Consider the following 14,369-nt stretch of genomic DNA (forward strand, 5'->3'; position numbering starts at 1 on the left):
TGCCCCTCCGTAGCTAGCCTTCGACGCCATCATGCCTTGGTAAAAGTATATGATAATTGAAATACTTTTTAGCAAAAAAAAAAAACAACCCTACAAAAACAAAAAAAAAAGACCAAAAAAAAAAAAAGGAAAAAAAAAAGGAAAAAAGATTCTATATTATTATTATATATATAAAAATATAAAATGTGTTCGTTTGAGAGAGGAGAGATTTTGCTGCGACCATGGCTTGGTCTCTTTGATGCCTTATCTTGGAACAGGTTGGCCCTTGGGGGCAGTTCGGACAGTGCCCGAGCTGTCCGTCAGACCTTATATTACATTTTACATTGTAACCTTAAAAGAAAAAAGGAAAAAAAAACAAAAAAAACCACCCCAACCCCCCGGTCTTTTTTGTACGCTTTGCTTTTAGGTTGTTCTTTAATTTCTTTGTAATTATTTGGGTGAGGTTTTGCTTTCCCCCCCTTCCTTTGTAAAAACAGCTGCCCTCTCCCAGCCCTTCACTGGACTTTTTGATCTTTATTTTCCAGCGATCTTCTTTGCCAAGATCCTTTTCCTCCGGCCTTTCTCATCCTCGCTCTGGCAGGCTGAGCGGTGACTCTACGCGTGGAATCGATTCGTAAAGGGTTTCGTGCAGGTTCACTCGAGCTATTTAGCAGAGGGTCTGGGACCCGGCGCGTTGGGGTACGGAGGGAGATGGCTCCGGAGGTCCCCTCCTCGGGCGAAACGTCTGTTGTTTTTTTTTTTTTTGGCCGCCGTTGGTCTTAATAATAATAATCCTGAAAAATCAGCACCTCCGGAGCTGGGCAGCGGGAGACGGCACTTTTCCGCCCCGGAGAGGTCCTGGCGCTGAGGGTGGAGCATCGAGGGGATGCAGGGGATGGGGTCCCAGCCCGGGACCCCCCCGTCGGGCCGTCGCCTCGCAGGTTTTGCCGTGACGCTGCTGAAGGTGCCTCCTCGCGCTTCCTCCTAAAAAAAAAAAAAAGGGTGTTGGAAATGGGGACGGTTTGGGAAAACCCTTTTGGTTTTCCAATACCCGGCTTTTCCCACCCTGGGAGGACCGGGATGGCTCAGTCCTCTTCCGTTCTTCCTCCCACACCCTCCTCTTCCTGCTCCAGTCCAGACAATATCAGCCCTTTCCCCTCCGGCTGTAAACAGGCAGGGGCTCCCCTGCCCGCCGCAGGAAGGAGCCGGGGGGGGGCCCTGGCGCCGTCGTCGTCGTCCCCCCCAATACCAGGGGGAATTTCATCTCAGGGGTGATGCAGAGCACGCGGGGCAGCTTGGTTTCGTCCCCGAAACAAGGCGGCGGTGGGATGTGGATCCCAACCACCCCTTTGAAGGCTGCAGGGAGCCGTTCGGTGAAATCTCTTCTTGTTTTCCAGCAGAAATTTTTGGGGTGAGATGAGCACGAAGCGGGGTCTGAGCTGGAGAGGAGAGCGCCCTGCTGGGAAGCTTAGAGGAGAGCTGAGCGGAGCAGGCAGCGTCGGTCGTAGGAACCACCCTGGGATGTGAAAACCAACCCCGGCGCGGAGCTGGGGAGGGCGTTGAGCTCACGTTAGTGGTTCGGAGAGGTGGCGGCGGCCGGGGGCATCCCCGTCTCGCTGGGTCGGGCTCGTCCTGCGTATCCCCTTTGCTCACGGGGGGGAAGCAGGCGTGGAGGCCAGAAGCCCCTGGTTTTGCTCGCTGATCTCGGATCCGTGAATCCCACCCGCCAACGGCGTCTTCCTCCCTCCCCACCCGAACCCGAGGGCTTCTGCTCTATCATTTTCTAGAAGCGTTTTATTTTTTCCCTGCCTGAGGATAACCAGGAAAATTCCAGGGATGCGGAGAGCGGTGATCCCCACTGCATGCTCCCCGCTCCCGCAGATGCCTCCTCCCGCCCTGGGTTGCCCGGTGGACAACGGCGTAGCCGGGACCACCGCAAAGGAGGTGTCGGCTCGGGGCTGAGGTTGCCAAAATCGCTCAGGTGGGCTGGAAGGGCCTTTGGAGAGGAGTTAAACCAGCGCTCCCCAGCTGGGGCACCCCCAGACCCCCCCCGGGAGAGCCACCGGGGCCAAATTTTCTACCAAGCCCCGAGCTCATCCGTGCTCAGATGCTTCCCACGGCGGGGAGGGCTCGCCGGAGCTGGGGAACCCCCAAAATCCACACCAGGGACCCCCCCGTCTCCGGGGCTGAACCATCGGCGGCAAAACCCAGCCAAACTGTGAAGCGCAAAGGTGTTTTTACCTTTTTTTCTTTTTTTTAAAAAAAAAAAAGAAGAAGAAAAAGCTCTGCAGGGAGGGAGGCGGTGAGCGTGGTGAGTCCTCCGGCCGATCTTTCCGCTCTCTCTCTCTCTCTCTCTCTCGATATATATTTTTGCATTTGTATATTTTTATATAGGAAACTTTAAGCATTTGTATTTTAATAATCTGTGAAGCACTATGAGGTTCCCCAGCGCGTCGTGTCCGTCTCCTCCCTCCCTTAATACTGGAAGCTACAGAGAATTGGTAGAAAACAGGAATTTTTTTTTGTTTTATTTAATTATCGATATATTGGGGTTTTTTTCCCTTTACCCCCACCCTGTAACGTGAGGGGTCCCTGAGACCCCCGTGCTCGCCGGCTCTGCTCCGTCCCGGCCCACCCTGCACCGAGTGGGAATCAAGTGCCAAACCCCGATCCCGAAACCTCGCCGAGGGGACGGGCTCTGCCGTGGGGTTTTGGGGTGTCGTGTTGTTGCCCCCCCGCCCCAGTGACGTTCCCCATCATCCCTAATGGAGCTTAATTTTCCTATGGAAACACGGCCGGGAGGGAGGGGGTGCCCTCGGCGGGGGACCCCGGGGTGGGCTCCGCGCGGAGCTCGGGGTGCTCGCCCTCCCCCGTGTTTTGGGGGGCCAGAGGATTTTGGGGTGGCGCGGGGGGGGGGATGCTTCTGGCACCGGAGCGGTGGGGGGGCAGCTGGACCCGTTCATCCCCGTTTCGGCTCTGCAGCACCCTGGTCCCTACCCTGCTCCGTGCACCCCACAGCCCCCCAAAAACACCCCCAGCAGCCCCCCAAAACACCCTGAGCGGGGGACACACACACACATACACAAAAACGTGCCTTGATAAGGGGGTGACAGGCTGGGGACGACCCCCCCCTCCCCTCCCGCCTCCCCCAGACTTTTATATCCCCCCCGGGGGGTTGAGGGGAGGAAAATCGGGGGGTCGGGGCCATCCCCAAGGCTTCCCCCATCGCCCAGCTTTAATCCACTGTCACCCCTTAATCTCGGGGGGGGGCCGGGGCCGGTCGTCTATGCAGGGGGGGGACAGGGGGGGTCCCGCAGGATCCGGCCCCTCCACACTGGCAATAATTCTCTCTCCCTGTCAAGACTGTTTGATCTTGTCATGTCTGTGCTATATATTAATTTTTTTTTTTGGGGGGGGGTGTTGTTTTTTAAAAATCCGGTGGCTGATATAATAACGCCCGAAACATGTTTTTGGGGGTTCGTTGGTTGGGTTTTTTTTTTTGGTTTTGTTTTTTTTTTTTCCCCCCAAAGTGCTATTTTTTTGTACAAAAAGACTTAGATTAAAATGTTAGTTTTTTGGGGCTCCTTTGTAAACGGGGAATGACGATTTCTTTTTGTAATAAACACGAGTCGCTGGCGTTGTCTGGAAATCTGCGGGGCTTCGACTCGGGGAGCGCGGCCGGTTCGGGGAGGGGGGGGGCACGGCTTCATTCCCAGGTGGGGAAACTGAGGCACGGCACCAGGTGGGGCTGCGAGGGAGGGGGAAACTGAGGCAGGGAGCTCAATTTAGGGGGGATGGCCGTGCCTTGGGGGGGTGTTGGGGCTTTGGGTGATGCAGGGTGGTGGGTGCGTGGGCTGGCTCCCACCTGGGGCACCCTGGTCCTGCTCTCCTCCCCGCTGCGGGGGCAGCACCTTCCTCCTCCTCCTCCTCCTCCTCCCTGGGGGCTGCCTCCAGCCAGGGCCCGCTTTCCTCTTCCCACCGGCCCCCGCACGCATCCTGCCAACTCCTTCCCCGCAGCCGGAGGCACCCATGGGGCTGGCGCCGGGGCTGCCAGGTGGGTGCTGGGGGACCCCCCCCACCCTAGGGTGGTGGGGGGGGGGGGGGAAGGTTTTTTGGGGGGGGCTGGGAGCCATCACCACTGTGTGTACCCCCCCGCCAGGCCCCCGCAACCTCAGCTGCGTCTCCTACAAGCATCCCAGCGTTCGGGGAGGGTTGGGGGGCGCAGGGGGGGCCAAGGCCGGCACCGTCCGCTGCCCCCCCGGCCAGTGCTGCATCGGCATCTGGAACCAGAGCCACACACTGGTGCAGGGTGAGACCCCCCCCGGGGGTGTATCCTGACACGGGGGGGGGGGGGGGGGCCTGATCCTGCCCTGGGGGGGTGGGGGGAGAAGGGGCCTGATCCTGTCCTGGGGGGGAGTGGGGGGAGAAGGGGCCTGATCCTGCCCTGGGGGGGTGGGGGGGAGAAGGGGCCTGATCCTGCCCTGGGGGGGAGTGGGGGGAGAAGGGGCCTGATCCTGCCATGGGGGGAGTGGGGGGAGAAGGGGCCTGATCCTGCCCTGGGGGGGTGGGGGGAGAAGGGCCTGATCCTGCCCTGGGGGGGTGTGGGGAGAAGGGGCCTGATCCTGCCCTGGGGGGGGTGTGGGGAGAAGGGGCCTGATCCTGTCCTGGGGGGGTGGGGGGAGAAGGGGCCTGATCCTGCCCTGGGGGGGGTGGGGGGAGAAGGAGCCTGATCCTGTCCTGGGGGGAGTGTGGGGAGAAGGGGCCTGATCCTGTCCTGGGGGGGGTGGGGGGAGAAGGGGCCTGATCCTGTCCTGGGGGGGAGTGGGGGGAGAAGGGGCCTGATCCTGTCCTGGGGGGGGTGTGGGGAGAAGGGGCCTGATCCTGTCCTGGGGGGGAGTGGGGGGAGAAGGGGCCTGATCCTGTCCTGGGGGGGGTGGGGGGAGAAGGGGCCTGATCCTGTCCTGGGGGGGAGTGGGGGGAGAAGGGGCCTGATCCTGTCCTGGGGGGGAGTGGGGGGAGAAGGGGCCTGATCCTGTCCTGGGGGGAGTGGGGGGAGAAGGGGCCTGATCCTGTCCTGGGGTATTGCTGGGGAGAAGGGGCCTGATCCTGTCCTGGGGGGAGTGGGGGGAGAAGGGGCCTGATCCTGTCCTGGGGTATTGCTGGGGAGAAGGGGCCTGATCCTGTCCTGGGGGGGGGGGTGTGGGAAAAAGGGGCCTGATCCTGTCCTGGGGTATTGCTGGGGAGAAGGGGCCTGATCCTGCCTTGGGGGGTATTGGTGGGGGGCAAAAGGAGCTGGGGTGGGATAAAGGGGCCTGATCCTGCCTTTAGGGGCGGTTGGGGGTTTGGGGGGGTGCTGGGAAGCCCGGACACCGGGTTCCCTTCCCAGCTGCTGCGCTTGACCTTGGCCTTGAGAAGTAGCTACAGCGGCGCTGGGATGAAGCAGCGCTGCGGGGGGGGTTCCAGGGAGGGGGGTCCCAGGGAGGGGGGTCCCGGGGAGGGGGGTCCCAGGGAGAGGGTGTCTGGCCTGGCCCCCTGCCTCGTCCCCAGGCTCGGGGTCCCCCAGCAGCACCTTGGGGTGCCCCGGTGATGGTGAGGGTGTCCCCAGGCTGCTGGGGGGGTGGGGGGGCCGCCTGCCCCTCTCCCACCTGCGCCCCCAGTCCTGCGGGACCCCCCGGCGGTGCCGTCCTCGTCTGCCTCTGCCACGGCCACCTCTGCAACGGCAACGCCAGCGGGACGGGGACGGGAACGGGGACAGCCCTGGGGCTGGGGGGGCCCCGCCATGGCCCCGGTACTGGGGGGCACTGGGAGGGCTGGATGGGATCCACTGGGAAGGCAGGGGGTGCTGGGGGACGCTCAGGGGGGTGCTGGGGGTGCATGGGGGACTGGGGGGACCCATGGGGGACCCTGAGACCTTCAGGGGACCCATGGGGGGATGTGGGACCCATGGGGGGCTGGAGACCCACGTGGCGGGGCTTGGGACCCATAGGGGACCCGCGGGGGACCCATGGGGCGGACCGGGGACCCTTAGGAGACCTATAGGGTGATGTGGGTCCCACAGGGGGCTGGGGGAGTGATGGGGGGGGGTCCTGGGACCTATAGGGGACACATATGGGATTGGGGGACCCATGGGGAGGGTCCTGGGACCCATGGGGGGCTGGGGAACCCATGGGGTGTCTCTGTCCTGAGTCCCCAAAAAAGGGGGCCACCCCAGATGCCTGGGTCCCCATCAGGTGGGGGGGGGACCCCGTGTCACCGCAGCCTCTGTCCCCAGTGCCTGACCGCGTGGGGTCCGTGGGGACCCTGTGGCTGTGGGGTGCCGGTCCCCTCCTCCTCCTCCTCACCTGCCTGGCCATCCTCGGTAGGGACGGGGACACAGGGGGGACATGGGGACCCCCGGGCACAGGCCATCCCCTACCCTGTGTCCCCTGGGTGTCCCTGGGTGCGGGTGTCCCTTGGTGCGGGTGTCCCTGGGTGCAGGTGTCCCCAAATGCCATGTCTCTGGTGTCCCCTGGGTGCGGGTCTCCTGGGGTGTGGGGGGTCCCCAAGTGCCATGTCACCCTGTCCCTGGGGCAGGGGGGTCCCAGTGTCTTGGGGAGCCCTGGGTGTGAGGGTGCCCAGGTGGGGTGTCCCCATTGTCCCCAGATGCGGGGATCCTGGGGTGCCACACCCCCTCCCGTCCCCAGGGTGGGGGGTCCCGGGGGTCCCTGGTGTCCCCAGGTCCTGTTGTCACCTGATTATGGAGGGTCCCTGGGTGGGGGACCCCCGGGTGGGGGTGTCCCCAGTGTCCCCGTGTCCCACATGTCCCCTTACCAGGGCTGCGACGGGTGAGAGCCCACACGGGGCGGCCACCCCGGGGGTGCCGGAGGATCGGGGTCCCCCCGGAGCCCCCCAGCCCGGACCTGCCTGCGCTGCACTTCCTGCAGGTGCGGGGCACCCACGGGGTGGGGGGCACCCACGGGGGGGACACCCACAGGGGGGCACCCATGGGGAGGGCACCCATGGGGGATCCTGGGGGGACAGCCACGTTGGGGATGCTGACGGGAGATTGGGGGGGGGGGCACCCGAATGGGGGGCATTTAAGGGGGCAATACTGGGGAGGCACCCAGTTGGGGGCACCCATATGGGGAGGGGACTGGGGGGGGACCCATGGGGGGCACAAACAGGGGGGCAGCAGCTCAGGCGTGGGCACAAGAAAGCCGAGGGCTGAGGGTGTCCATGGGTGCCCAGGACCGGGGCTACTGGGTTTGGGGTGCCTGGGGCCGGGGTACCCTGGGGCTGGGGACACCCATGGGTGCCTGGGGCTGGGGATCGCTGGGTGTAGGGGTGTCTGGGGCTGGGGACACCCATGGGTGCCTGGGGCTGGGGATCTCTGGGTGTAGGGGTGTCTGGGGCTGGGGACACCCATGGGTGCCTGCAGATCCCTGGGCATGGGGGTGTCTGGGGCTGGGGACACCCATGGGTGCCTGGGGATCCCTGGGCATGAGGGTGTCTGGGGCTGGGGACACCCATGGGTGCCTAGGGCTGGGGATCGCTGGGTGTAGGGGTGTCTGGGGCTGGGGACACCCATGGGTGCCTGCAGATCCCTGGGCATGGGGGTGTCTGGGGCTGGGGACACCCATGGGTGCCTGGGGCTGGGGATCTCTGGGTGTAAGGGTGTCTGGGGCTGGGGACACCCATGGGTGCCTGGGGATCCCTGGGCATGGCAGTGTCTGGGGCTGGGGACACCCACGGGTGCCTGGGGATCCCTGGGCATGGGGGTGTCTGGGGCTGGGGACACCCATGGGTGCCTGGGGCTGGGGATCTCTGGGTGTAAGGGTGTCTGGGGCTGGGAACACCCATGGGTGCCTGCGGATCCCTGGGCATGGGGGTGTCTGGGGCTGGGGCCACCCATGGGTGCCTGGGGCTGCCTATCCCTGGAGCTGGGGCCACCCAACCCCAGATGGGATCCCATCACCCAGAGCAGACAATCCAGGGTATCACTACGGGCACCCACGGGTGCTGCGGGTGCCGGCAGGTGCTGCAGACGGGGCGCTTCTCGGCGGTGTGGCGGGGCACCCTGCAGCAGCGGCCGGTGGCCATCAAGGCCTTCGTGGCGGGAGCGGCCGGGCGCTTCGCGGCCGAACGGGCCGTCCACGGGCTCCCGCTGATGGAACACGACAACGTGGCGCGGCTGCTGGGCACGCGGGGTGCTGGGCCCCGCGCCCGCGGGGGGCTCCTCGTCCTCCAGCTCTACCCCGCCGTGAGTGGCAGCGGGAGAGGCACGGGGTGCTGGGGGTGCTCATGGGTGTGGGAGGGTTGCTGGGGGTGTGCATGGGGCGCTCAGGGTGTGCATGGGTGTGCACAGGCTTCTGGGTGTGTGCATGGGTGCGCGTGGGGTGTGCGGGGTGCACATGGGTGTGCAAAGACTTCTGGGGGTGTGCATGGGTGCACATGGGGTGTGTGGGGTGTACATGGGTGTGCATGGGCTGCTGAGGGTGCGCATGGGTGCACGTGGGGTGTGCGGGGTGCACGTGGGCATGTACAGGTTTCTGGGGGTGTGCATGGGTGCACGTGGGGTGTGCAGGGTGCACATGGGCGTGCATGGGCTGCTGAGGGTGTGCATGGGTGCACATGGGGTGCTTGGGGTGCATATGGGCACGTACAAGTTTCTGGGGGTGCGCATGGGTGCACGTGGGGTGTGCAGGGTGCACATGGGCGTGCATGGGCTGCTGAGGGTGTGCATGGGTGCACGTGGGGTGTGCGGGGTGCACATGGGCATGTACAGGTTTCTGGGGGTGCGCATGGGTGCACGTGGGGTGTGCAGGGTGCACATGGGTGTGCATGGGCTGCTGAGGGTGTGCATGGGTGCACATGGGGTGTGCAGGGTGCACATGGGCGTGCATGGGCTGCTGAGGGTGTGCATGGGTGCACGTGGGGTGTGCGGGGTGCACATGGGCGTGCATGGGCTGCTGAGGGTGTGCGTGGGGTGCTCAAGGTGTGCGTGGGCTGCACATGGGTGCACATGGGGTGCTTGGGGTGCACATGGGCGTGCACAGGTTTCTGGGGGTGTGCATGGGTGCACATGGGGTGCACATAGGCATGCATGGGCTGCTGAGGGTGTGCATGGGGTGCTCAGGGTGTGCGTGGGCTGCACGTGGGTGCACATGGGGTGCTTGGGGTGCACATGGGTGTGCACAGGTTTCTGGGGGTGTGCATGCGTGCACGTGGGGTGTGCGGGGTGCACATGGGCGTGCATGGGGTGCTTGGGGTGCACATGGGCATGCACAGGCTTCTGGGGTGTGTATGGGTGCACATGGGGTGCTTGGGGTGCACATGGGCGTGCATGAGCTGCTGAGGGTGTGCACAGGCTTCTGGGGGTGTGCATGGGTGTGCGTGGGGTGCTTAGGGTGCACATGGGCATGCATGGGGTGCTGAGGGTGTGTGTGGGGTGCTTGGGGTGTGCATGGGCTGCACATGGGTGTGCACAGGCTTCTGGGGGTGTGCATGGGTGTGTGTGGGGGTTCTTAGGGTGCACATGGGCATGCATGGGCTGCTGAGGGCGTGCATGGGGTGCTCAGGGTATGCATGGGTGCTTGGGGTGCACATGGGTGTGCATGGGCTTCTCGGGGTGTGCATGAGTTGTTCAAGGTGCACACGGGTGTGCACACGTTGCTGGGGGTGCTCAGGGTGCGTGTGGGGTGCTCAGGGTGCACATGGGGTTCTTAGGGTGCACATGGGCGTGCATGGGCTGCTGAGGGTGTGCATGGGGTGCTCAGGGTGCACATGGGGTGCTTGGGGTGCACATGGACGTGCATGGCCTGCTGAGGGTGTGCATGGGCTGCTTAGGGTGTGCATGGGTGCTTGGGGTGCACATGAGTGTGCACAGGCTTCTGGGGGTGTACATGGGTGTGCATGGGCTGCTCAGGGTGCACATGGGGTGCTTGGGGTGCAGGGGGTGTGCACATGGGTGTGCATGGGCTTCTCGGGGTGTGCATGGGTTGTTCAAGGTGCACACGGGTGTGCATGGGTTGCTGGGGGTGCTCAGGGTGCGTGTGGGGTGCTCAGGGTGCACAGGGGAGTGCACAGGCTGCTGGGGGTGCTCAGGGTGCGCGTGGGGTGCTCAGGGTGCACAGGGGTGTGCACAGGCTGCTGGGGGTACTCAGGGTGCGTGTGGGGTGCTCAGGGTGCACAGGGGTGTGCACAGGCTGCTGGGGGTGCTCAGGGTGCGCGTGGGGTGCTCAGGGTGCACAGGGGTGTGCACAGGCTGCTGGGGGCACGCACGGGTGTACGTGGGTTGCTGGGGGTGCACACGTGTGCGTGGGCTGCACGGGGGGGCAGGGGTGCATGCAAGATGCTGGGGGGCACACGGGTGTGCACGGGCTGCACGGGGGGGCAGGCGTGTGTGCAAGACACTGGGGGTACGTGCACACGCGTGCACGGGCTGCTGGGGGTGCTGGTGCGTGAGGGGGGGCGGTTTGCTGTGTGCGTGCCCACGCGTGTGCACGGGCTGCTCGAATTGCACACGCATGTGCCCGGGCTGCCGGAGGTGCCACCGCAGGTCGTGCCGTGGCCGTGATACGGGGTGCTCCTGTGCAAGCAGGGAGGTGGCAACTGGGTGCATGCATGGGGTGGGGCTGCTCCCTGGCCCCAGGCGTGTCCCCACGCGTGTCCCCATGTCCCCAGGGCTCCCTGCGACACTTCTTGGGACAGCACGTGGGGACGTGGGCCGGCAGCGTGCGCCTGGCACTTTCCCTCGCCCGTGGCCTCGCCTTCCTGCACCAGGAGCTCTGGCGTGACGGTGAGCACGGCCACTCCTGCACCGAGCTCGCCCGGTCTCTGCAGGGGTGCCCCCCACCCCACCCCGCCCCGTGACCCCCCACTCCCTCCGGGCCCACCCAGGCCTGTACAAGCCCAGCGTGGTGCACCGGGACCTGAGCAGCCAGAACGTGCTGGTGCGGGAGGACGGGACCTGCGCCATCGGGGACTTCGGGCTGGCTCTGGCGCTGCCACCGCGCGCCCAGGCTGGCACCAGCGCCCGCCACGCCGTGCCCATCCGCAAGGTGACAGGGATGGGGACGGGGACAGGATGGGGACAGGGATGGGATGGGATGGGATGGGGATGGGATGGGGATGGGGACAGGGACGGGATGGGGACAGGGATGGGATGGGGACAGGGATGGGATGGGGATGGGGACAGGAATGGGATGGGGACAGGATGGGGATGGGGACAGGGATGGGATGGGGATGGGGACAGGAATGGGGACGGGAACAGGGATGGGGATGGGGACAGGGATGGGATGGGATGGGGATGGGGACAGGGACAGGATGGGGGCAGGGATGGAATGGGGACAGGGATGGGATGGGAATGGGGACAGGGACAGGGATGGGGACAGGGATGGGATGGGGATGGGGACAGGAATGGGGATGGGGACAGGGACGGGATGGGATGGGGACAGGGACAGGATGGGGACAGGGATGGGATGGGGATGGGGACAGGAATGGGGATGGGGACAGGGACGGGATGGGATGGGATGGGATGGGATGGGATGGGATGGGATGGGATGGGATGGGATGGGGATGGGGATGGGGACAGGGACAGGATGGGGACAGGGATGGGATGGGGACAGGAATGGGGACAGGAACAGGGATGGGGACAGGGACAGGATGGGGACAGGGATGGGATGGGGACAGGGATGGGATGGGATGGGGTTGGGGACAGGGACAGGATGGGGACAGGAATGAGGACGGGGATGGGGACGGGGATGGGGACAGGGACGGGCCCCCCCCTCAAGCTGCTGGCAGTGGGGTGTGGGTGCAAGTGCAGCCCTCATGCACGTGCAAGGACAGCTATAGTGCAAGGGGGGGGGACTGGTGCATGTGCAAGCATGGCCCTGGTGCAAGCTGAGCCCTCGTGCAAGCCCGGCCCTGGTGCGAGCATTACCCTGGTGCACGTGCAAGCAGGACCCTAGTGCAAACCTCACCACAGTGCACGTGCAAGCCCAGCTCTGGTGCAAGCCTTACCCTGGTGCATGTGCAAGCATGGCCCTGGTGTGAGCTGGGACCTGGTGCACGTGAAAGCACGGCCCTGGTGTGAGCTTTATTCTGGTGCACGTGCAAGCAGGACCCTAGTGCAAACCTTACCCTGGTGCACGTGCAAGCACGGCCTTGGTGCAAACCTTACCCTGGTGCACATGTGAGCCCAGCTCCAGTGCAAACCTTACCCTGGTGCACATGTGAGCCCAGCTCCAGTGCAAACCTTACCCTGGTGCACGTGCAGGCACGGCCCTGGTGCAAACCTTACCCTGGTGCACATGTGAGCCCAACGCCGGTGCAAACCTTACCCTGGTGCACATGTGAGCCCAACGCCGGTGCAAACCTTACCCTGGTGCACGTGCAGGCATGGCCCTGGTGCAAACCTTACCCTGGTGCACATGCAAGCACGGCCCTGGTGCAAGCCTTACTCTGGTGCACGTGCAAGCAGGACCCTAGTGCAAGCCCGGCCCTGGTGCAAACCTTACCCTGGTGCACACGTGAGCCCAGCTCCAGTGCAAACCTTACCCTGGTGCACGTGCAAGCACGGCCCTGGTGCAAACCTTATCCCCGTGCATGTGCCCGCGGGTCCCCCGTGCTCTCGGCGTGCCGCGGGCCGTGCGAGCGGGTGCGGGTGGGCGCAGGCGGGCACCCAGCGGTACCTGGCACCCGAGATCCTGGACGAGAGCCTGGACCTACGGGCGTGGGGCCGGGCGCTGCGGCAAGCCGACGTCTACGCCCTGGCCCTGCTCCTCTGGGAAATCCTCTCCCGCTGCCAGGCCCCTTCAGACCCCGGTGAGCACCCATGGGTGCCCCCCCCCCCCCACCTTGCTCCCTTGGGGACCCCCATCCCCGCTGACCCCCTCCTTGCCCCACAGGAGCACCCGTGCCGGCCTTTCGGCTGGCGTACGAGGCGGAACTGGGTGCCAGCCCCACGGGTGCTCAGCTCCGGCGCTTGGCCGTGGAGGAGCGACGGCGGCCGCTCATCCCCCCCGCCTGGCATCGTGCCCCCCAGGTCAGCCCCGACGGGCACCCATGGCGGGGGGGGGGGGGGTGGTGGTGTCCTGCCTGGGTGCCCAGGGGTGCCCTGGGGTGCTGAGGGCGCCCATGGCCTGGGGTCACCCAGGGTGGTCCATGCCCGGAGGGTCCCAGGGGTGTGCAGGGTGCCCCAGGGTGCCCCTGCCTTGGAGGGGGGGGGGCATCCCTGCCCAGGTACCCAGGGGGGTTTGGGGGTGCCCGGGGGTGCCCCTTCCCAGGGGGGTCCCTACCTGGGTGCCCAGGGATGCTGAGGGTGCCCCTGCCCAAGGCGGGGGTCCTGGCTTGGGTGTGTCATGTCCAGGGAGGTCCCTGCTGGGGTGTGAAGGGGTCCCTGCTTGGGGGGGGGGGGTGTCCTTGCCTGGGGGGTCCTGGCCCCCGGGGGGGTCTCTGCTTGGGGGTCCCCCTGCCCAATGGGGGGGATGTCCCTGCTTGGGGGATCCTATCTTGGAGGGTCGCCCTGGGGTGGAGTCCCATCTTGGGGGTCCCTGCCCTGGGGGGTGTCTCTGCTTGGGGGGGGTCTCATCTTGGGGGTCCCTGTCCTGGGGGGGGTGTCTCTTCTTGGGGGGGTGTCTCATCTTGGGGGTCCCTGTCCTGGGGGGTGTCTCTGCTTGGGGAGGGTCTCATCTTGGGGGTCCCTGTCCTGGGGGGGGTGTCTCTGCTTGGGGGGTGTCTCATCTTGGAGGGTCCCGGTCCTGGGGGGGGTGTCTCTGCTTGGGGGGGTCCCATCTTGGGGGTCCCTACCCCGGAGGGAGGTGTCCCTTCTTGGGGGGGGGTTCCATCTTGGGGGGTCCCTACCCCGGGGGGAGGTGTCTCTGCTTGGGGGGGGTCCCATCTTGGGGGTCCCTACCCCGGGGGGAGGTGTCCCTTCTTGGGGGGGGGTTCCATCTTGGGGGGTCCCTACCCCGGGGGGAGGTATCCCTTCTTGGGGGGGGTCCCATCTTGGGGGTCCCTACCCAGGGGAGGTGTCCCTTCTTGGGGGGGGGGGTGTCTGATGCCCGGGGGTTCCCCCGCCCGGGGGGGTCCCCACTGAGGCCGGGGCGGTGGGGGGGGGGGTGTTCCCACAGCCCGGGGGGGCTCTGCCGGAGCTGCTGGAGGATTGTTGGGACCCCGACCCCGAGGCCCGGCTCTCGGCCGAGCGGGCGCTCCAGCGGCTGCAGCGCCTGGCTGCCGGCCCCCCCCCCGCCCGCTGCCGGCCCCCCCCCGCCCGCTGCCGCCCCCCCGGGGGCCCGGGCCGCCCCCCCCGCAGCTGACCGAGAGGTGGGTGCGGAGGGAAACTGAGGCACGGGGAGGGAAACTGAGGCACGGGGAGGGGAAGGGCAGCGGGGGGGGGGGGGGAGCAACCA

The 14,369-nt window shown here is 65.7% G+C and overlaps 1 protein-coding gene across 1 annotated transcript in view; it reads left to right on the forward strand.

Moving 5' to 3' along the window:
• The first annotated feature begins 4,008 nt into the window (after nt 1-4,008).
• Nucleotides 4,009-14,369, forward strand: part of AMHR2 (anti-Mullerian hormone receptor type 2) — a 10,858-nt gene continuing 497 nt past the window's right edge. Inside the window, exons 1-11 of the mRNA XM_059832744.1 lie at nt 4,009-4,033; nt 4,139-4,288; nt 5,585-5,767; nt 6,251-6,337; nt 6,793-6,902; nt 7,994-8,218; nt 10,642-10,756; nt 10,858-11,018; nt 12,633-12,783; nt 12,867-13,003; nt 14,091-14,214. Of these exons, the coding sequence (XP_059688727.1) occupies nt 4,009-4,033; nt 4,139-4,288; nt 5,585-5,767; nt 6,251-6,337; nt 6,793-6,902; nt 7,994-8,218; nt 10,642-10,756; nt 10,858-11,018; nt 12,633-12,783; nt 12,867-13,003; nt 14,091-14,214 (1,468 nt within the window). The remainder of the gene's footprint in view (nt 4,034-4,138; nt 4,289-5,584; nt 5,768-6,250; nt 6,338-6,792; nt 6,903-7,993; nt 8,219-10,641; nt 10,757-10,857; nt 11,019-12,632; nt 12,784-12,866; nt 13,004-14,090; nt 14,215-14,369) is intronic.

This window comes from Gavia stellata, chromosome 36, assembly GCF_030936135.1.
Source record: "Gavia stellata isolate bGavSte3 chromosome 36, bGavSte3.hap2, whole genome shotgun sequence".
In the NCBI taxonomy this organism is placed as follows: domain Eukaryota; kingdom Metazoa; phylum Chordata; class Aves; order Gaviiformes; family Gaviidae; genus Gavia; species Gavia stellata.